This window comes from Podarcis melisellensis (assembly GCF_964234715.1).
Source record: "Podarcis melisellensis genome assembly, chromosome: 10".
Classification (NCBI taxonomy): Eukaryota; Metazoa; Chordata; class Lepidosauria; order Squamata; family Lacertidae; genus Podarcis; species Podarcis melisellensis.
In genome coordinates, this window is record NC_138542.1 from 8271320 (window position 1) to 8294934 (window position 23615).

At 45.7% G+C, this 23615-nt stretch overlaps 1 protein-coding gene across 1 annotated transcript; it reads left to right on the plus strand.

Moving 5' to 3' along the window:
- Positions 1-266: 266 nt before the first annotated feature.
- Positions 267-23170, plus strand: DLD (dihydrolipoamide dehydrogenase). Its single transcript, XM_081927758.1, has 14 exons — positions 267-425; positions 3452-3527; positions 4889-4968; positions 6242-6310; positions 9385-9454; positions 10928-11028; positions 11929-12072; positions 13245-13346; positions 14566-14756; positions 18336-18506; positions 18989-19178; positions 20972-21109; positions 22381-22470; positions 22635-23170. The coding sequence occupies exons 1-14, from the start codon at positions 387-389 to the stop codon at positions 22698-22700; spliced, it is 1527 nt and encodes a 508-aa protein (XP_081783884.1). The 5' UTR covers positions 267-386; the 3' UTR covers positions 22701-23170.
- Positions 23171-23615: the final 445 nt, after the last annotated feature.

Sequence of the window (23615 nt, forward strand, 5' to 3'; positions counted from 1 at the left end):
GAGCCGCGCTAGGCGTCCTCCTCTGCTAGGAGGGTGGGGCACGCTGCGTGCCCTTTCCCGGGACCTGGCGTTCGCGAGAGGCCGGCTTCGCTCCTCCGCCGCGCGCCTGCGCTAAGAGACCTCCTCCGCCAGGGAGTTGGGGGTTGGGTACGCTGCGTGCCCTTTTCCGGGACTTGCCGTCTGCGCGAGGCTTCACTTCCCCCTTCTGCGCCTGCGTGCCCTTTCCCGAGACCTGGCATTCCGCGCGGAGGCCTGCTTCGCTTCCCCCTCCGCGCGCCTGCGCGACTCGTCGCCGCAGCCGCCTCGGAGAGCGCCGGGCGGAGAAGGGCGAAGCTTGAAGGTGCTTGGCGCTGAGGCGGCAGCGACGCTGCCCGAACGAGGCCGACATGCAGAGCTGGAGCCGCGTCTACTGCGCTCTCGCCCAGGTAGCGGCCCGGAGGCGGGCGGGCGGGCGGGCGGGCGGGAGCTGAGGCGACGCCCCGGCGAGGCCGCGCTCCGACCTTGGGCCCGGTCGGGTCTTGGCGCCTCTGGCAGGCAGCTGTTCAACAGGGGAAGCTCCGAGGCGGAGCACCGGAAGCCGCTCCAGGTGGCGGCTGTGAGGGGGAATCGGCCGCCCGCCCAGGAGGCCGCTGTGCTCCCCCCTTGGGAGTCCCGTCAGGGCTACAGCCTCCCCCGAGGCCGGTGGGCCAGGGGTCGTAGTGCGCCCTAAGCAGTGGCGTAGCGTGGGTTGTCAGCACCGGGGGCAAGGCAAGTAATTTGCGCCCCCTAACCCGTGGATTTGCGCCCCCTAACCCTAACCCCCAGATGTTGCGCCCGGTGCGGCCGGCCCCCCCTGCACCCCCCACGCTATGCCACTGGCCCTAAGGCCGAAGAAAGAGCTGTGCTTTAGGCGGTGGTCTGAATTGCAGAGTTGGAAAGGGACCACGGGGGTCACCTATTTTTATTTTATTTTATCCAGTGAATTTATATACCGCCCTCTACCCGAAGGTCTCAGGGCGGTTCACAGAACAAGGTCAACATATAAAGCCGCAACAGATATAATCAAAATAAAAAGAACACCCCCCAAAGAGCCATATTTTAAAAGGGCATGGCATCTAGTCCAACCCCCTGCACTACAGGAATCTTTAGCCATCCCATTACACTGTTTGGTGTAAGATAATTTTTGTGTGTTCCTTTATCATGGAATCGTAGGGTTGCAAGGGATCCGGAGAGTCATCTAAACCGAATTCTCAGCGATGTAGGAGTGTCAACATGCAGCCCCCTCAAAAAAAATCCTGTTTGGAACCATACCAGACCCTGTTTAGCTTTGCAAACAGTGCTAGCTGTTTTATTGGGGCACCAGTATGAAGTTTTATTCGCCGCTATGAAGTTTTTACTGCTGCAGTAGCAGCACAACTGTACGCTGTCATCTGCTCCAGAGTGGCAACAAAACGCTGCACCTGTCCCACCGGTTTGATTTCACCCCCAAAGACACTCACCTCCATTGCCTCATGAGACAGATGGATTTCAACAAGAAGGTGAAGCTGTCCGCTCCGGCTTGTTATGCACATGGAGCTTTGGGGCAGGGCAGAGGACAGAAGGCCAGAAAACTTCAAAAGCCCAACAGCTGTTAGTGCTGTGGTGGCCATTTCATAGAACTGCAGTGTTGGAATTGGACCATGAGTGTCATCTAGTCCGACCCCCTGCAATGAAGGAATATTTTGCCCAGTGGTGAGCTCGAACCCATGACCCTAAGGTTTAAGAGTCCCATGCTGTACTGACTGAGTTATCCCAGCAGGTTATTGCACCTTGCATCTAGTGTAAGCTGCAGTATACAGTATTTTTCACTCTATTAGATGCACCAGACCATAAGACGCACCTAGTTTTTAGGGGAGGAAAACAAGAAAGCAATGCAAAGCATCCTGAGCTAAGAGGGAGCGCTCCTCCCTCTTGCCCTCCTGGCTTCAGCGAAAGCAAGCCCCCTGGCTTTCCCCCCACCTGCAAGAGCCCCCCCCCACCTGCAAGAGCCACGTGCTTTTTAAAGGGAGTGCTTTTTAAAGTCTTGGGGACTTTTGCGGGAGGTGGGGCACGCGGCTCTGTCCTTTCCCCAACCTCCTGCAAAAGCCAGGGATAGCCACGTGAAGCCTCCGCAGGGCAGCGGGATGAAGGCTCCCCACTGCCCTTCAGAGGCTTTGCACCGCTAAGGCAGAAGCTAGAACAGCTAGAGGGAGCGCTATCGGGGCTGGCCATCGGGGGAAGCCTGGGTTTCCCCCAACAGCCCCAAAGAGCAGCTCAGGAGCATGCCACACTCCGGCAATTTAGCTCCAGGAACAACACATTCGCTCCATAAGACGCACAGACATTTCCCCTTAGTTTATAAGAGGAAAAAAGTGTGTCTTATGGAGTGAAAAATACGGTATATGCTGCTGCTGCTTTCTCTGCTGGGGTGGGCTTTAAGTTCCCCCTTAGCTGAGGGGAAGGTGTCAGGGTAGTTTGAGAGAGGCAAGGAGGACTCTGCTACTGTTTTGACCACCAAGTCATACTGCCTGTGCTGGTGGGTGGTGAATGGGCTTGGCATCTTTATATGTGGTTGCAGCAAGCCTAAGCAAGAAACATGGGCTGGTAAGGGGGGGGGGTTGCAGCAGCTTCCTGCAAATTTATTCTTACCATCTCTTTTTTAAAAAAACAAGAAGCCCCCTTTTGACTTGGTAATCTTTGATCTACTTAATTCTACTTTGCATTACTTGTTTCTTTTTATGGCATCTGCGTCTGAGCCTGGTAGAGAGGCTTATTGCTTTGACTTTTCCAGGAGGAGAATTCAAAAAGAAGGGGCTCTTCTGTCATATTCTGAAATAAAGGACATATTTTGTTAGCTGTTTTGCACTAGAGAGTGTCACCTTATGATAAGAGATGCCAGGCGGTCTGCGAGGCCTTTTGCATGCTCCACAGAGACCTTTGGTGTTCAAAAGTTGTCAGTCTTTGTCTTTTCTAATAAGTCAGAGGTCAAAAAGAAGTGAGGAAGTGTTGACTTGTGGATTTATCTGTACATAGACTTTGCCACTTCCTATCAGCAGTGAAAGGCAATGTGCAGACTAGGTGCTCATTAAAATAGATTTCCGTGGAACTTTCCCAACATTTATTTTTCTAACTCCAGCAGCTAATGATGCATAGCAAACAAAAGTGTTGCTCATTTTGCAGAAATCACACAAGTGAGGCAGGGTTTTTACCAATACACTGTGATAATTTCCATCCCACCCTAAACACAGATATTGAGGATCTGAAGAAAAAAATGACCCACAGAAAGTATGTCTCCTTAGGAACTAAAGTGGGAGTACAAGTGAAGGTTATAAAATGCATGTTGAATTTTAATGAGTTTAGTTAATCCTGTGAGTAACAATTTGTTTGTTTCTTTAATACATACACTATCCTTATTGGAGAACATAAATTTATTTCTTCTTGTTTTTCAAATCAGAGAAGCCATTTTAACCGGATCCAGCCTGGCTTACAAGGCATTTCTGTAGTGCCTTTAAGAAGCTATGCTGACCAAGGTAAATATTATGTAGCTTTAAACATTGCATTCAAAAGCCACATCAAACTGTACATTTAAATATTTTGGGTCATTGTTTCACCATTTCTGCCTATGTGATGTTCCTCAGGATTATTAAGATGTTACTACATTGTGAAAAGTTGTATCATTGCCTGACCAACACATGAAGATTGCTTCTCCACATTTTTTGTGGTAGCAATGCAGATTCCAGAAGAGCAAAAAAATAATAATTCTACAGTAGTGACTGGAAAGGATCAGGCCCCTTTTCCATGCAGGAGGCCCCATTAGCTAAAGTGGTGCTTCAGGTTAAGAACAGTTTCAGGTTAAGAACGGATCTCCAGAACCAATTAAGTACTTAACCCGAGGTACCACTGTACAGCTGAGATACCACATTGTGTTACAATGCTTCAAGCTTAACGATGTATTTTTGTGATATTAGCTATAATAAAAAAGATGATAAGTAACAATTCTGTAGCCATGGAAGACTGATCGGTTAGATTGCTTCCTTGGATTGTTGTATCAGTTGTTATTGTTCCTTTTTTTTACTGAAATATCTTTTAGTGGACTACCTTGCATTATTATGTTGTACACTGTCTTGGTAACTTCTGGTTTTAAGTCAGTATATAAATCATTTTAATAAATGAGTGTCATCTAGTCCGACCCCCTGCAATGAAGGAATATTTTGCCCAGTGGTGAGCTCGAACCCATGACCCTAAAGTTTAAGAGTCTCATGCTGTACTGACTGAGCTATCCCAGCAGGTGTATTGCACCTTGCATCTAGTGTATGCTGCAGTATACAGTATTTTTCACTCTATTAGATGCACCAGACCATAAGACGCACCTAGTTTTTAGGGGAGGAAAACAAGAAACAAGAAAGCAATGCAAAGCATTATTATGTTGTACACTGTCTTGGTAACTTCTGGTTTTAAGTCAGTATATAAATCATTTTAATAAATATGTCATAATGTAAATGTCCTCATACATCTCTTAAGTATGTGCAATTAATTGCATTGGAACACATGCAAATGGACTTTGATTGCATTCCAATCAAAATTAATGCAGCCCTGGTACATGTTCAGAAACTTTCTTCTTTTTAAATGGAAAGAATTGCATTGCTTTCTTTCTCCTATTTTAAAGAATAGGTAGAGGGATTGTATCCAAGAAAGATACTCTGGGCAGACCCACTGAAAAAAAGGAACTTAGTCATGTCCGTTTATTTCAGTGGATCTGCTTCAATGGATCACACAACCCTGTGTGATCTCTTTTTCTGTCTGTGAAATATTTGACTGGACAATTTTTAAATGTAAAATATTTTCTTGCATCTTCCACATCTAATAAACATCTGACATCTTTTTCTGTCAGTTGATGCCGACGTTACTGTCATTGGATCTGGCCCTGGAGGATATGTTGCAGCAATCAAAGCTGCTCAACTTGGCTTTAAGGTAAGGAAACAGGATGAGAAGAATCACATAATGTAGCCGTGGCGCAGATAATCTTGCAGCTGTGGTTCTTGCAATTATGTCAAAAGGAAGACGACCATTTGTACCTTGGCCGTCTGTATCTTGAAGATGCAAATTAGATGGTTTTAAAAGAGGATTCCAGGCATAGGCAAACTTGGCCCTCCAGATGTTTTTGGGACTACAATTCCCATCATCCCTGCCCACTGGTTCTGTTAGCTAGGGATGATGGGAGTTGTAGTCCCAAAACATCTGGAGGGCCGAGTTTGCTTATGCCTGGATTAGGCAATTTCATTGAGGGCCAGAATATCAGTGGCTAATAAACATGATGGCTATGCTATACCTGTTAGAATCAGTATGCTTTTGAATACCAGTTACTGGAAACTGGAAGGGGGAGAGCGCTTTTGAGTCTTACGGGTTTCCCATCAGCATCTGGTTGGCCACTGTGAGAAAGCTCAACTGGATGGGACATTTGCCTGATCCCGCAGGATCCCTTGTGTTCTTCTGAACTGCCTGTAGTCTAAAGCAGTGTTTCCCAACCTTGGGTCTCCAGCTGCTGTTGGACTACAATTCCCATCATCCCTGACCATTGGTCTTGCTAGCAAGGGATGATGGGAGTTGTAGTCCAAAAACAGCTGGAGACCCAAGGTTGGGAAACACTGGTCTAAAGAACCTGCTATACAAACTTGGGGGAAAGAATTGTTTGTTGAACAAAAGCTGCATCACATTGGAAAGGTAATGTGCAGACTTCACTTGGCACTTGGCATCACTGGCTAAATATGCCAGATACATCTAATAAATAGAGAATACACATTATAGCAGGCTCATTTTGAAATAAAAGCTTTAAGAATAAACTCTTCACCAGTGTGTCTCATTCATACAGAGGTGTGGCTTTTATTATGTAGTAGACAATAATGGTGTCTTCGAAGCAGATAAGGTTATATCAGACATTTCTTCAGGAGATCTATGATGCTCTGTTTCTCTCTAGCAGTGATGGAGAACTTATGATTCGCTAGATGTTGTTGCGAGCCAACTCTGATCAGCCCTGGTCAGAATATCCCTTGGTTAGGAACGATGGGAGCTGTCTAACAAAATGAATGTTTTGCCATTAGAAAAAAATGCTTATAGGAGTGTTCTAAAGAAAGAAAGAAAAAAGAATGAATTGTTTGAAAATAAAAGTGTAGGAACCCATTGTGGCCTATTTGATCTATGGAGGGGAGACTGTTTTATGAAAATTCCTTTTCCTTTTAATTCTTAGACTGTCTGTGTGGAGAAAAATGCAACACTAGGAGGGACCTGTCTGAATGTGGGATGCATACCTTCTAAGGTAGGTACCGTTTTCAGTTCTCAACTTGTGCTGTATCTAGATTGGAGGAACATCTACATTCATTTTTGCACAGAAGTACTACTGGGGCTCATCAGCTTCATGGTGGGAAAATACTTATTCACATCTGCATCGTCGTCACCATCATGTTATTTGCATTCTTCCTTTCCATAGTTAAAGCCATGAAAAGATTTACATAATCACAAGCATAACAGAAGTAGTCATAAATAAATAAAGCACTTCAAAAAGTACACAGCCAGGGCACCCAGGTGCCGGGCTCTCGGGTGACAGGGTGAGAGTCCAGGGCTGAGATTTGGAGTCCGGGGATTGAAGAGCTAGGTTAGCCGACAGCCGCTGCCAAGCGGAGCAGAGCCCGTTGGAGTGTTGCATGCTTTTCTGCTGCAGGCACTGAGGCAGCCGGTCGGATCCGCCCTCCTGCGTGCCTGGATTGGCGGGCCATCAAGAGACGCACAGCTTCCCTCCCAAGCCACTGCGGGAATTGCTCTCCCTCCCTCCCTCCACCCCACCCCACCCCACCCCACCCCACCCACAGTTGTGTGCCCCCCAAAAGCTCACAAACTCTGAGCTGCTCCCCTAAAAAAAAAAGCTCAACAGCTTTGCCCCCCCCCCCCGATAAAAAATGGGGTCGCTGGGCAGTTTTTTGCACCCCGGTGCTGCATATGCCAAAAATGGTCCTGTAAACAGCTGAACTGAAAAAAATTCCACATAAATAATAGAAGATCTAAAAATAAAGATGCAAAAAAATTCAGTATCGGTAACAGCAACAAGAACTCCTAATCAGTATTCCTACCCAAGAGTCTGTTCAGCAGCCTCAGCTTTTGTTGTTGGAGTCAGTCAGACCTCCACTATCTCAGGCCAAGTGGGAAAAGGCAGGGAGCAGGTCTTCCAGGGCTCATTTGTTATTTAAGTCAACCTGGCCATCAAGATTTAATAATGGGGCCTAACAAGCAGCAGCTAACACTACTATAAAATACAAATATATAAGATAAATACTATTTTATTTAATCTATGCCTTGGAGGCTTGGTTTGGCTGCTGTGCATGATGCATCTAGCCAGGTATACTCTAGACCGGATGTTCTTAAACTATAGTCTGCAGATCACTGGTGGTCTGTGAGTTCCATTCATGCAGCATGCCTGATAGGTTGTGGAACAGCTGAGAATACCTGTACTTGACCCTACACTTGATTATTATTTTTCTGACAGTGGGGGTGTGGCTGTTTTGATCATGGTCAGATTAAAGAGCAGGCTAATGAGGCTTTCTCCTAAGGCTTCAGTTTTCATAATATGGCACTGGTGCTGCCTAATATTTTTTCCCCTTTAAATTTACCTGTAGGGGTAAGACTACAGCTATTAAAATCTCAGTTATGTATGTGCGTTTATTTATAGAACCAAACAAGTCTATTAGGTGAGCCACAGCCAGCCAAAAAAAAAAAAAAGTGCACAGCTTTACTTCTGGACTTAGACATAGAATGTCCACAGGAGCAAATAAATCTCATGTGGTTTAAATCCAAGAATTTATTTTTAAATACGATGCAAAGAAAGTAGTTGTCTTTTTATTCTGGAATCTGAAGTATCATTTTCTTTGAGAATCTTTGTGACTTCCGAACTAATTGGATAGAATTAATGCCAAACATGAACCCTATGCTGCTGCTGAGTTGATATTGCTCCTTTGCGTTATTATTGCTTAATTCCTGATTATTTTGTGGAAGTGAAATGCTTTTAAGTGTCCAGCTCAGGGGTCAGCAAACTTTTTCAGCAGGGGGCCGGTCCACTGTCCCTCAGACCTTGTTGGTGGCTGGACCAAATGTTGCCATGATTATGACCTGCATTTTTGGCAAAAACCCTTATTGGGACCAACCCAAACATTGCCCAAATGTGATTTTTTGGGGGGAGGGAGGGGGTGTTCCCTCATACACCCACACTGCTTCCTTTGTGTTTTACGCGTTGACAGTTATTATTTCTCTCGTAGTTGGGGGCTGAGGTAAGTGTGCCATTCCTGTCAGCCCTGGAGAGTGCGCATGTGTGGGTCAAGGGAAAAGTCATTGGCTACATTAAGTCAGGCCGGCACCGCTCAAGCAAAAATGTTCTTTTCCCCGCGTGAGGGAAGACGAGGCAGCGGCTGTTTACTTTTCCATGTAGCTAATGAGTGGCCTCCCCAGCAGAGCACAGAACTGCTTCGGAGTGCAGCCACTGAGGCTCTCCCCGCTTCCTCCGGCAGGAAGCACCGCCGCCACAGACACCGGCGAGCGCCGCTCCTGAGGCACCTCTGAGCCCCTGCCACCATAACTGCCCTTCCTGAAGTCAGTCACCGGCAGCTCCATGGTGGAAATCCAAACTGTGGCTCCTTTTCCCTCTTCCCCATCTCCCACCCCGGAAGAAAAGATTTCTGTGCGCGCGTGATGAACGGAAAAAGGGCTTGTCTCGAGCAGCTGCCCGCCTCACTTTTGACCCCCAAGCCCGGCTGAGTCACAAAAACCATCACATGCACGCTATGCCGGCTGCTTGGCTTCCCGGACTGTCCACGGGCCGGATCTAGAAGGCAATTGGGCCTGATCGGCCCACAGACCTTAGTTTGCCGACCCACGAAAGTTACAAAGATGTATCATTGGAGCATTGGTTCACACATGCACCTATGTCACTTGATTACTTCATGACAAGCAGCTGATTGTGTGAACTGACTCCCTTGAATAACATTGCATTTGAGATAATGTGAATTGATTAGGAAGTTCTTTGTGGAAACTTATGTAGTCCATTCAGACTTCCATTCATTCATTCACTTGATACTGCAGGCATCAAGTGCTGAACATGGTGGTGTTTTCCTGAAAAGCAATGTGAAATTACTTCATTCTGATAAATAGTAGTGATGTCATACTATAGCAAGGGTGACTTAACCCATGCTCATCCAAATGTTGTTGGGCTCCAACTCCCATCAGCCCCAGTCAGTGCAACGATATCTGGAAGGCTGCAGGTTAGCCACTCCTGAACCTCAGTAATCTTTTAGTACAATACCCCCTGTGGAAATTACATGCTTAGTTTAATTTTGTTTTATGTTACAGGCCTTGCTGAACAATTCACACCTGTATCATTTGGCCCATGGAAAAGACTTTGCTAGTAGAGGAATCGAGGGTAAGTATGAAATACCATCTGTTGACATTCCAAATATCCTGGTTCTGCTGTGCTAGTGCATAGTGAGATAATTTACGGGATTGGATATTGGGTTAGACTGCAGTCTACTCTGCATATTTAGCAGGATGCAATGCATTAAATAGTGTTAATTAAAGTAAAATTATATATACCCAGAAACTTGCCAGCCAGGCCAATACTTAGCTGGAATCCTGTACATTACTTTGGTCTAAGCTACTGGGTAGAATATTGTCCGTGAGTTGCTCTTGTCCGTAGAGGAAAGGGCAAAAGACTTAAATTTTGATAGAAAGAATTGTGCTTAACATTCCTTGCGCACAGCATGGCTTTCACATGCTTCCTGGTGCAGCCCTGTGTTCCGTTCCCCAAGCTGCTCCTGTGGGTGGGATTTGATAAATCACTGCTTGATTTAGAGCAGGTGGGAGAATAAGCAATGTTCTTCCACCCTCTGCATGAAAAAACAGGATGTTCCTTGGCTTTTGAAGGCTTGCTTTTCAATTTTGTTCTAAATAAAAATAAAAATTCAGGGAAGCAACCTAAAATGCCCCTAGAAGGGTCAGGTTATTCCATGGCTATGGTCTTGATTCTGATCTAAGCAAACTTAAATCATTGGAAAATATCTATATTTAAGCCAATTTTATAGGCCTGCTTCTCTTTCTTTTAATCACCACCCCATGCACTATGTATTAACCTGTCTGTTGAGTTCACAGAAATAACCATAAGATTTTAAAGCAAGAAGCAGACTTTATTTTTGGATAATGTTTGTTGTTACAGGCATCTTCTTAGAAGAGGCATGCTCTCCTATGTGAAGGAAAGGGGAGGAGGGCTTTATTTAAGAAAAGTGGTGGTGGTGTATTACACCTGATTAATCAGAGACACCTTTTAAATGGATAGATTGAAATGATAAATAAACTGAACATTGTTTTATTATTCAAGACGTTTGTATTCCCCCCTTATAATAGTGCTTTCAAGATAGTTAACAAATGAAAAGTAAAACAAATTAAAATTACTAAGTCCAAAATGTTACAGAATAATCTATCAATAAAAAAGCAATAAAGATATCACCAGCAGCATAAAGGATACATCTTCCACTAAAAGCTTGGAAGCTTGACAGCACCTCACACTTTTCAGTTCTGGTGCCATGAGAATATTCCTGGGGAGGGATCTGCAGAACTGGGGCCCAGCCACAAGGCAGTCCTTGTCCACAGCCACCACGTTTTATCTCAGAGCAGGGTCTTTTGTGGAAAATCTCAAAGGAATCCTCTGATACAACTTCAGTATTGTAGGGTACACCCAGGGGGGTAATGGAGATACATGAAGGATGGAGATATTGCTGTCTTAAGTTAATAAAACTTGCTAGATGTTTCACTGAAGCATCTAATAGAACTGTAAGAACTTTGCTATGTGCTTACGTCTGCAAAAATAAAGTCTGTGTTGCATTTGCACATATTTATATAGTTACAGGACTCAAATTGAATTTAGAGAAGATGATGGAGCAGAAAAGTGGTGCAGTCAAGGCCTTAACAGGGGGAATTGCTCACTTGTTTAAACAGAACAAGGTACGTTTGGACTCTGAACAAGAAGCAGTTTACTGCTTGCGCTATTCCTGGCCATTTCTTAGTCGCTTTAGAAGTTGGGGCCGGTGTAAGTTGCCGCTTTTCTGTAAGTGGTTGCCAGGAAGGCAGCCCAATTTACAATGCATCACATAGAGGATGATACCCAAGTAAGTCATACAGGGAGTGGACCCATTGAAATGGATGGATATTGCCTGAGGGTGATTGTTGGCTACTGCCCAGAAATTAGTGGTTTTAATCCCATCTTCAAATCGAAACTGATAGTTCTTGGCGAGAGAAGCAAGAGCAATAATTAACTCCTTTTGCTCAGAAATATAGTCTGAACATGGTCAGATACACCCCCAAAGAACCACAGGATGAAGTTTTCTTAACTTGGTTAGGATATCATGGGCTGCATATCCACTAGCAACTGCTGAAGGTGGAAGCCCCATCAATATGTGTGCTGCCTGCAGTTTCCCCTGTTCTTTAAAGGCTTGCCAGCCATCTAATCTGCTTCCTATGTAGGCCAAGCTTCCTTTCAAAGTGAAGATATTTATTTATATACTTTCTTCACACTTTTAAAAACAGGTGGCTGGCTGGCCTCTTCTTGGGTGTTCTTGGGAATCATTGGGACCTGCATGCTGATAGGATAAAGTTGTACTCGTTAAATGCACGGAAATTTAAAGAGTTGTTTGCTTAGATTAAAAACACTAGTGTGTGCCACAATAAAAAACTGAAACATCTCATGTGTGCCTGTGTCACAAAAAATACAAAAAGCTTTTTACTCCATCAGCCTCTGTGTATCAGATTTCAGTGCCTCCTTTTAAACAGGGTAAAGAATAGCATTGCTGCAACCTGAAATGTTTCTTAGTTAATTTTGTTTAACAAGAGCTTCCTATTTTGAAGGTGACACATGTTTCTGGGTTTGGAAAAATAACTGGCAAAAACCAGGTCACCGCAACGAAAGATGATGGCAGCACTCAGGTCATTAATACAAAGAACATCCTCATAGCCACTGGCTCAGAAGTAACACCTTTCCCGGGAATTACGGTATGACTTGATTTTTAAACTTTTTTTACTAGTGTGCTCACTGCTTACTTGCCATTGATTGACTGCAAAAACGGGCCAGCGAACCCACATTTTCAGCTGTGCTTGGCGTCCCCTGAGTCAAGAAATCTTCCTCCCTCTCTCTGCCTAACATTGTATTGGGATCAGAAATTCTTAACCCTTTTCTATACCTGCAGCAGATAGTTCTCAGGTGCCATTGTTTGGTCATTTAATATGTTGCATTAACAAGTTATAATTTTCCAGCGACAGGGATGTCAAATACATTAGTATTCTTTGTTGCTTCTGTTTTCATTGTTATTTATGTTACCTTCCATAGGTGTAAGAATCATGCTAGTTTGCTAGGACTTGAGTTGCATGTGCTGGCAAATTAGGCTGAGGTCCCTTCACCTTGCACAGCTACAGCAAAGGTAGACCGGAGGGGTTGTGCGCTGAAGGCAAAGAGCTGGAGGTAGACCGGAGGGGTTGTAGCTAGGCAAAGAGCTGTATCCGCTGAAGTCCATTGAAATTAAAAGGCCCAAGTTAGTTCTGCCCATTCCATTCAGGGGGTCTCCTCTGTGTGACTGATGTATACAATCCAGAATGAGGAGGATCATTTCTGGAAAAGTGCCAGCGAGAGTGGCTTGGTCTGGAGAACGGTTTCATTTTCTAGCTGTTTCTGTCCTATGCTGAGGTAACTAGTTGAATGGCAAGAATAATGCACTGAAACAACAAAGATTAAGCCAGGCTCCTAAGTTGAAATGTAATAGCAAACCACACTTGATAGGAAGCCAAGATTTGTAAACCAGCAGCAAAACATGGTTTCAAATGGTGGTTTGTTGCCCTGAATTAAACCATGGTTAAGTTCAGAGAAACCATAATTAGGCCAGGTCAAACTTTTCTTCCTTATGGCCAGAGGTGTTTGCAAGATGCAAACTAGCTCAAATATATATTGTGCAACAAATCCCGTTTTCAGATACAAATAGGCTAAACACACCATGGTGTGGTAGCTGTTAAATAATCACTTCCGTGATCAGAGGAAATTGGGTGTGTTAATGGTGGTATGGCTGTTGTCTTATATATTACCCAGAGGGGGGGGGATGTTGGCATTTTATACACTGTTTATGCTTTTATACAAAAGTATCATATTTGGGGGAATTTATTTTTCTTTTGTTTAGATTGATGAGGATACGGTTGTATCATCCACGGGGGCTCTTTCTTTGAAGCAAGTCCCTGAAAAAATGGTGGTCATCGGTGCAGGAGTCATTGGTGTGGAACTGGTAAGAAGTGCTCTAGGTAAAAGGATACCATTAGGTCCAGTCGTGACCAACTCTGGGGTTGCGGCGCTCATTTTGCTTTAATGGCTGAAGGAGCCGGTGTACAGCTTCCGGGTCATGTGGCCAGCATGACTAAGCCGCTTATGGCGAATCAGAGCAGCGCATGGAAACACCGTTTACCTTCCCGCCGTAGCAGTACCTATTTATCTACTTGCACTTTGACGTGCTTTTGAACTGCTAGGTGGGCAGGAGCAGGGACCGAGCAACAGGAGCTCACCCCATCACGGGGATTCGAACAGCCAACCTTCTGATCGGCAAGCCTTAGGCTCTGTGGTTTAACCCACAGCGCCACCTGCGTCCTTAAGAAGTGCTCTACCTCCTTTTGATTTTTTTTTAGCATCAGTCAATATTCCCAGTTGACATGCAAAAAAATATTTCTGGGCCTCATGCAGTTGCCTGTAGGGGTCTATTGGGCTGTCGGGAGTCACGCAAACCAGTCAAGGTACTAAGGAAACCAGTGCCCTTCTATGGGGGCTGCTTATACAGCTGTTACAATTCTTGCAATCGTAGAAATAGTTTTCCAAATGGCAACAATTGAGCAAATAGCAGCAGCTCTCTGTCCACTGGCATGCGGAGGTGCCACGCCATCCAGGCTTTATTTCTAGGCCGTTCTGGCTTGCAGCCTTGCATGCTTGCACGATCGAACACATGGGGCTTAGTGAATATTTGCACAGGGCTGATATATAGCAGGGCTTCTGCAGGACTGGAAGCCTTTGAATTACAATAAAAAATTCTGCTCTTATTCCCAGACCTATTGGGAATCCTCCAGTTTGGGAGCTCCCAGCCAGTTGGAAGTTTCCCTCCAGAAGATGTTGAACTCCCAACTCCCATCAGCCCCGTTAGTATGGCCAATGGACTCAGGTGATGGGAGTTAGAATCCAATAACCTCTGGAGGACTACAGTTTCCCCATTCCTGATTTGTTGTGTTCCCAGTTAAGGAAATTTATCAGTCATTGAAATTGTCATGAAAGTGTAGCAGGCATTGTGCAAAAGATTACAAAACATTCCTGGACAGTTTAAAGATTTCTGGTGGAGTTTAATCTTCCATGATTGCCATTAGTCAGATTAATTTGTAGCAAAAGCTACACAGGAGCTATAAAAATCACTCCCTCTCTCTTTTTTTAAAAAAAATAAAGTAAAAATGGGCTTGTTTACATCGCAGGGTTCAGTCTGGCAGCGTCTCGGTGCAGATGTGACAGCTGTGGAGTTCTTGGGCCATGTAGGTGGATTGGGTATTGATATGGAGATATCTAAGAACTTCCAGCGTATTCTCCAGAAGCAAGGCTTTAAATTTAAACTGAATACTAAAGTTACCGGTGCTACCAAGAGACCCGATGGAAAGATTGATGTTTCGTAAGTATGTACGCAACTATGTAAATATGTAACTTAAAGAAACGGGTTGTCTTCTCTTTATAAAACCTAAATTAGCCCCAGATCAGACTTGGGATCAAAGGAGTGTGGAATTACTGGCATCTATATACAGTTGTACCTCATTTTGTGGCTGGGGTCTGTTCGCGGAGTGGTTTGTGCTTCTGTGCATGCACAAAGTGCAATTTAGCACTTCTGCTCATGCACAAGCGGCAAACCTGGAAGTAACCTGTTCCAGTACTTCTGGGTTTGCCTCAGATGTTCGCCGGAATGGATGCTAGACAAGGTGGACGTTCACAGAGGTATTACTGTATATGAGACTGGTTCTTAGACTACTTCAAATATATTTTCATCTCTGGAAGCATGTTTCAGAATTGTAGTTATTGGCATGGAAAGCGTATATTGTAGAATCAAATATACTGGGTTGTATCCCTGCTGACCATTGGCTAGGCTGGATGGAGTTAATGGATGTTGAGAGTCCAGCATCTGCAGAGCTACCCCTGACATAGGTGATGTACCGTATTTTTCGCACGATTGGACGCACCGGACCATTGGACGCAGCTAGTTTTTTTGGGGGGGGGAATAAAGGAAAAAAAATTTCCCTTTGGTTTTCCCCACCCGCCAAGCAGCAGGCTGCTATCCGCAGCGTGGGGATCCCTGCGGGGGAACTCCTGCAAGGCTCCCCACTCTGCGGATGTGTTCCCGAAGCGCGGGACGCTCTGCTTTCAGGGCGCCCGATGCTCCGGGAAGCAGGCTGCTATCCGCAGCGTGGGGAGCCCTGTGGGGAACTCCTGCAGGGCTCCCCACTCTCCGGATGTCTGCCTGGCGTGAGGGGCGCTCTGCTTCAGGGTGCCCCACCCGCCGGGCGGCAGGCGGCTATCCGCAGCGTGGGGAGCCCTGCGGGGAACTCCTGCAAGGCTCCCCACGCTGCGGATGTGTTCCCGAAGCGCCGGGCGCTCTGCTTTCAGGGCGCCTGACGCTCCGGGAAGCAGGCTGCTATCCGCAGCGTGGGGAGCCCTGCAGGGAACTCCTGCAGGGCTCCGCACGCTGCGGATGTGTGCCGGGAGCGAGGGGCGCTCTGCTTCAGGGCGCCCCACCCGCCGGGCGGCAGGCTGCTATCCACAGCGTGGGGAGCCCTGCAGGGAACTCCTGCAAGGCTCCCCACGCTGCGGATGTGTTCCCGAAGCGCCGGGCGCTCTGCTTTCAGGGCGCCTGACGCTCCGGGCGGCAGGCTGCTATCCGCAGCGTGGGGAGCCCTGCGGGGAACTCCTGCAAGGCTCCCCATGCTGCGGATGTGTTCCCGAAGCACCGGGCGCTCTGCTTTCAGGGCGCCCGACGCTCCGGGAAGCAGGCTGATATCCTCAGCCTAGACATGGCTAGCGGAGCGCTAATCCCGAAGCTTGGGGCGTGCGGAGCTCAGCGTGCCCCAAGCTTCTGGGTGCCGGCAAGGTCTAGACGGCTAGCGGAGACCTTGCCAGCACCCAGAAGCTTGGGGTGCGCTGAGCTCCGCGCGCCCCAAGCTTCGGGATTAATGCAGCGCTCCGCTAGCCATGGGAGAGCTGGGTCTCCGGATAGCTTTCTGAAGCCTGGAGAGCGAGAGGGGTCGGTGCGCACCGACCCCTTTCACTCTCCAGGCTTCAGCGAAAGCCTGCATTCGCTCCATAGGACGCGCACACATTTTCCCTTGCTTTTTAGGAGGGAAAAAGTGCGTCCTATGGTGCGAAAAATACGGTAATCCATTAGTTCATTCTTAAAAACACACACAACACAGTGGAGCTGCTAATCTTGGATAATGACAGTTACCTATGCCTCTTACACTGCACAAATTGAAATGTTTCTAATGTAATAGGCATTGGCATCCTGTTCACATGTTCAAAATCTTACATGAGTTGCATGTTTTATCCCTCAGAATTAAAGTGGCTGGATAAAAACCACAAAGTTTAAACTTGCATTTGTTACACTCTCGGTGTGTAGACACCCTATGCATTTCATAAAATTCCTATGCCGTTTAATTGTATTGTTCGTGGCACAGCTGGCAAGATTCAGAAAAGAGGTGGACAATGTGTAGTCGAAACAATTCAAAGGGGGGTTTAAGACAGTGTTTCCCAACCGGTGTTCCGCGGCACACTAGTGTGCCGCGAGACGTTGCCTGGTGTGCCGTGGGAGGGAGGCGGGCGAGTCGGGCGGCGAGAGGCCTTAGGCGCCCTGCAGAAAGGCGTCCTCTTTGTGGGTGGGTTCTCCCCCCTCCCTTAGCGCATCGTATTTAGTTGGGGATTCTGGAGAGGGGGGCGGGGGCGCGCTGGCCCCGAGCGGAACAGACGCGCCGTCGTCCCCACCTCCCTCTCCTCAGTAGCTCCGAGCCGACTGACTGAGGGTGGGACGCGGCCAGCGGCGTCCTCTCTCTCTCTCTCTCTCTCTCTCTCTCTCTCTCTCTCTCTCTCTCTCTCCGCCTCCCAGCACCGCTTTTCCCGAGGCGCGCGCGCGCCTAAGGCTGAATGGGAGCAGCCTGGAGGCTTGGCGGCCTCTCAGCGGCTCATGACGGGCGTCCCCGAGGCGGGAGGTGCTGAGCAGGGGCTCTGCGAGAGGGCGCGAGGGATGCGTGGTGGTGCCTGCGCGCGCGTGACTTAAGAGGGCGACCTGCTGCCTCTCCTCTCTCTCCCCTCCCTCCCCTCATGGGCACGGAGTCCCCGGCACAGCTTGGCGCTACTACAGCTACAGCTGCTGCTGCTCCTGCTTGGATGAAGGCGGCTGCTTCTTCCTAACGCCAAGCCTCTGAGGGAGCGCAGTCTCCCGCCCTTTTTTTTTTTTTGGGCGGGATGCTGAGGTAAAGGATCCCCTCGCGTGCGGGCGGGCATCTCTTTGGGCAGGGCGTGTGTGGAGGCTTAAGGTGGGGAGTGTGGAGGGGAGGGTTCATATTGTATTGGGCTGCGGTGTGGGCGACACGGCTCTCCAATGGCCAGCCCGCGGAGGAACATTGAGTTGGAGCATTTCGAGGAGAGGGACAAAAGGCGCACTGAATAAAGTATTTTATAATTTTTCATATTTCTGTTTACTTACTATTTCATAATAAAGTAATTATAAAATACTTTCTTTGTGTTTATTTGATTCCTATTAAAGAGAGTTACTTTATATATAGTCAATATAGGCACAGAGTTAATTTTTTAAACATTTTCTAATGGTGGTGTGCCTCGAGATTTTTTTCATGAAACAAGTGTGCCTTTGCCCAAAAAAGGTTGGGAAACACTGGTTTAAGAGACAATCCCTCCCTTTCATTATAGACATGGTGTTGCTGTGACAGTTATGAGATGATTATAACATTCCTTTCCTTTAAGCTGTTTGTTGGAGAACTGCTGTAGTCACTTACTGTGACATGAATGTAAAAACATGTAAATTTAATATGGCTTAACTATAATTTCCTGTAGTTTTGCAGGGCCTTGACATATTATCCGTGTAACGACCCATAACTGTTAGATAAAAAGGAGTGATGAGGATTCAGTGACAGCAGGTATACTAACAGTATGTTGCTTCTCATACATGAGGACTGCCCTACTCCTTTCTCCCCAGGATTGAAGCTGCTGCTGGTGGCAAAGCAGAAGTGATCACTTGTGACGTACTTCTGGTTTGTATCGGGCGGCGCCCATTCACTAAGAATCTTGGCCTGGAAGATGTGGGTATTGAACTAGATAATAGGGGAAGAATCCCGATCAACAACAGATTCCAAACCAAAGTCCCAAAGTAAGTGAAGTAATCAGATGGGTTGTTGGGCTGTTGGAAATTGTTTTTTTCTGAGTTGCTATTTTGAGTTTAAATTTAAGGTTCAGTTGTATTAGCAAGAAGGGTATAAAAACTGGTTGTAGTTTAGCGCGGGAGCATTGGTTAAGTGGAGGAAGATTTATACTGTGTCAGATTGTCACAATCTCCTCTTTGGGCTTGTGTTTCTCTTGCTGCAATCATAATTAATATATGCTAGAAAAGTATGACAAGAACAAACCTGTTTACCTTGGGCCTTCATTTACCTTTGGGTTAAAAGGAGACTGCAGCTCAAAGTCATTTTACCTTAAAAAATGAAAAGTTTCAAATAAGATTAGAGATTTGGCTCTTCGTTGTATTTTTAATTTTTTTTAGTCGATTCCATGTATATTCAGGACAATGGGTCAAACGCTGCTGTTACACTGCATGTTTTTATGTCTATCTGCCTGTTTTTCTTTACTTGGCAGCATCTATGCTATTGGCGATGTAGTTGCTGGACCGATGCTTGCTCACAAAGCGGAAGATGAAGGTATTTTGTGTGTTGAAGGAATCGCTGGAGGTGCAGTTCACATTGACTACAACTGTGTGCCCTCGGTCATTTACACACATCCTGAAGTTGCCTGGATTGGAAAATCGGAGGAACAGCTGAAAGAAGAGGTACTATTTGTAGTTTATTCTGTCCACTCATAGTAGAGCAGTGTGTCTATGCCCTGGTTTGCATGTGTCACTAAGCCAAACCACAGCTAAGCAGCTAAGTATTTGCTGCAAACGTCTCAGCCACTTTGCTCCTCACCCAGTAGTCCTGCTGCCCAGAGCTAAACCATAGCTTAGCTTAGAACAGTGGTTCTCAACCTGTGGGTCCCCAGATGTTGTTGGACTACAACTCCCATCATCCATGAGCTCTGGCCTTGCTAGCTAGGGGTGATGGGACTTGCTAGCTAGGGGTGATGGGGACCCACAGGTTGGCTGGCTTAGAATATCATCCAAACCACAGGCTCTTGCTCCAGACAACCCATGAATTTTAAGAACTTTTCAGACTCCTGAAGGTATTTTTGGCTTTCAACTGCTTTGAGCTTTACTAAAGAATTATTATTATCTATCTATTAAATTTGTATACCTCCCCCCAGGTCTCGCCACATAAAATCACAACATAAAAAACAATGACAAAAACAACCCAATAATCTCCCCCTTTCTACAACATGTTTCAAAAGGGCATTGGCGTTCAGTAGCGGTTAGCACTGCTCTCCTTTTTTGTTCAGATCATTTGTGATGCTGTCTTCTTTTCAAATCTATTTTTAACTTTTGCATTAAACCATGGTTCGTTCAGGGGAGGCAAACCTGGGTCCAGACATAAAGCTAAACCAAACTATGGCTTAGTGCCAAGTAACACTGCACCAGAACAGCTGGGGGGAGGAGTGGAGCAATGTGATTTATTTTTTTTACTGTGAGTACCTGAATGCTTGTGCTTTAACAGTAAGGTAAAGGTAAAGGTAAAGGGACCCCTGACGATTAGGTCCAGTCATGACCGACTCTGGGATCGCGGCGCTCATCTCGCTTTACTGGCCGAGGAGCTGGCGTACAGCTTCCAGGTCATGTGGCCAGCATGACTAGGAACACTAAGTTAACCATAGCTAAATACGATGTGCAAACTGGACCTGCATTTCTTTTGCAGCAAAGGGCAGAATAATGGATCTGGCAGTAGCAACAATGTGCTTGAATATCAGTGTTTCAGTTTATAGCGGAGACGAGAGGGAGCCTTTCATGATGTTATTGTTATTGTTTTAGATAGCTATAGAGCAGCCATGAGTCCACAAAGCCGGCTGCTAGGACTCATAGATGTCGTTCAGTCCTGCTCCCAGAAACAAACCACTGATAAAAACCTTCGGAAGTGAGAACCCCATGGATGTTTGAAACAATGCTGCTGCAGTTCTGAATGTTACATACGTGGTGTCATACGTGTCTTCTGAGTGCTCTTCAGTTTTCCTGCCTTTGGTCCCAAAGTAGCAAGTGCTTTTCTGTAAGGTTCTGTTACGGCAGCCCCGGTGGGAAGAAAACAATTTGGGGAAAGGGGCTGTTTTGAGAGCACCACTGTCTTAAATCAAGTGCCCACTTCCCACTCCATATTCTTAAGCAAGTGCAGCAGTTTCTGTACATGGATCTATAATGGTCATGTGTTCTTCGGACCTCACGGAAATGTAAAGTGTACTGCACCACATCTGATGGCAGGGTTGCAACTCCAGGACTGAAAATATTTGGGAGGTGGCTAGGATAAAACCCTCTCCCGGACACCTAGTTTTCTATGTAGGAAATACTGTTGTGTGGAGCAGGATGTGAGCACCCCTCCCTAACTTGGCCTTTCGGAGCTCAGACGCAGCGAACTGCCAGAGAAGTTTTTCTGCCAGGTGCAGGAGATAATGTCCAGCTTCTCATAACTGTCTTTTCCTTTTTAGGGGGTAGAATACAAGATTGGCAAGTTTCCTTTTGCTGCCAACAGCCGAGCTAAGACCAACGCTGACACAGACGGCTTGGTGAAGATGCTAAGTCACAAAACAACAGACAGGATGCTGGGAGCGCATATTTTAGGCGCAGTGAGTACTATGCGGAATCTGCACGTAGTGCTTCAGAATCTTGAATATATTTGGTTGGTTCTGGTGGGCAGGCGTTCATAATATGCAACCATGTATACTTCTGGCCTCTAAGCATTTGCTGGTGGCTTGTAAGACTTCAGAAAAATGTTTATATCCCCAAATGTTTACCACAACTCAGTTGCTCTTCTTACATTTCTCTTGGTGTCCTGTGTACCTTTTACTTCCATAATTCAAGAAGATTTGCTGGCTCCTAAATCGCCAGTCATGGTGTGCTATTACCATGTGCCACTACCAAGTGCACGGCACAGTGGACTTGGCCACAGTTTTGTGTTGTATGATTTTTCTCTTACTCCATGCTTCTCAGTCTGAGGTTTTGACAGTTATGGCATTCGCCAGCAGAATGCAAATCTTTAAAAACAACAAAAGCAAACCAGAACATGAAAAAACCCATCATGCACACTGTGTTCAGAGCACTCTGTGTGCAGCGATAAAAGCATATAATTTGGGCTTATGCACAACTTTAAACATCCTGAGCGTCTCAACTTTCATGGGGGTGGTGTTTTTTTAAATAGCATGTCTCCAGTCCTTATGTCTATGAAGCTATGCTTGAAAGCATGCAAACTGGCATCCAAACCCAGATTTATGATACTATTACATACAAATATAAGCCAATGGCATCTTAGAAGTGCTGTTCCCCAGTTGCTTTCTCTCACACGGTAATAACTCTTTAAAGATGGCAGCTGGTGAAATACGCACATGTATAATATGTAAAACTTGTTTTTTTTCTAATCAGTACTTGCATAATTTAATGAAGATTTCATTGATAGCCCTAAGCCTTTGCTAGGTGTATCGTTGCTTACCTTAAGCATTTACCGTATTTTTTGCTCTATAAGACTCACTTTTTCCCTCCTAAAAAGTAAGGGGAAATGTGTGTGCATCTTATGGAGCGAATGCAGGCTGCGCAGCTATCCCAGAAGCCAGAACAGCAAGAGGGATTGCTGCTTTCACTGCGCAGCGATCCCTCTTGCTGTTCTGGCTTCTGAGATTCAGAATATTATTATTTTTCTTGTTTTCCTCCTCCAAAAACTAGGTGCGTCTTGTGGTCTGGTGCGTCTTATAGAGCGAAAAATGTGGTAATGCAAATCAGATTTTTGATAATCTTTTTAAAAATACAGAATACACAGAGCTCCATTTATAGTTCTCTGTACCTCTGCTTTTAATTTTTCCTCATAGATTTATTACTTGCATCGTAATAATTTTTCTCCCTCTAGGGTGCTGGAGAAATGATTAATGAAGCCGCTCTTGCAATGGAATATGGAGCATCGTGTGAAGATGTTGCCAGAGTTTGCCACGCACATCCAGTAAGTTGGTGTGAGCTGTCTAGTCATTTTTGTCTCTCTGTGGGTTAATTGAAGATCCAGATAATTGCAAGTCCCCCCCCCCATTGTTGTTTAGTTGTGTCCGATTCTTCGTGACCCCACCCCCCCATTACCTTTTCCTAATTACTTTCTTTTGTTCTCCACAGACTGTGTCTGAAGCCTTCAGGGAAGCCAACCTAGCAGCGTCATTTGGCAAAGCGATCAATTTCTAAAGCAAAAGGATACAGTTAACGCACAAAGCATATTTTCCTTTGAAAACTGACAGGAGGCTTTGTGAAAAGCTAGGTCATTTGAAAACTTCTGGGACTTAACTAAGTGAACTTTTCTTTTCAACATGAGCTATTTAAACAGATTTGGGGTTGGGAAATCACCCAGCAGCTGTACATTAAGTATGTTTGCTTGTTTGTACATTCTAGGTTTCTGCAGAAGACAAGCTACAGCAGTGACAGCTTAAGGTTGTAGCGTGCTTAATAAGAGTCCATCATGTTCTTGGGCAAAATATAATTGTTGATACTACCCAGTGTTGCTGTTCTGTCATTGCTGAGGAACTGATACTGTAATATCATGATACTTAAAATATGCCACTGTCACCTTTGCACAATGCTGTCGTGGTGATTTAAGTGAGAGGGATAGCAATAAGTTTCAACGCGTCACAATCTTTTTAAAGTTATTTTTTAACCAAGGCTAGTCTTTGTCTCAGCTCTTCTTGGTATGTAGGATAAAATGCATACAGCTGGTTTTGCTCTGTGAACAGCCATTTGTATCGATGCATTTTTTAAAAATGGAAAAACACCCCCGTTTTTGTGAAACTTATTGAAAGAAAATCAAGTTCTTTTGGAGAAACAAAAATTAGTATATAAAAAAAATACACTGTGTGGAAGGCAAGTGGAAGAGTTCGTACAAAGCTGTTGCACAAGCAGGCCAACATTTTTGGCTTTAGCGCCATTGTCCTCTCACATTGTTCTGACATGGTGTGCTAGCAGCAATCTCCTTCCTTTCTGCTTGTATGCAGTTTCCCTGCGTCTCTCCCTATGCCTGCGCTTCATATACTGGGTTTCATGACCTCTATTGTGGTGGAGGATCCCTTTTCTTATCCCTAGAGTTGCATAAAAATAATTCATGGTACA

Coding starts and splice junctions, on each gene's coding strand:
- DLD (XM_081927758.1), top strand. CDS start 387: ATGCAGAGCTGGAGCCGCGTCTACTGCGCTCTCGCCCAG. Junction 3,528..4,888: donor AAGAAGCTATGCTGACCAAG/GTAAATATTATG, acceptor TTTTTCTGTCAG/TTGATGCCGACGTTACTGTC. Junction 13,347..14,565: donor GAGTCATTGGTGTGGAACTG/GTAAGAAGTGCT, acceptor TTTACATCGCAG/GGTTCAGTCTGGCAGCGTCT.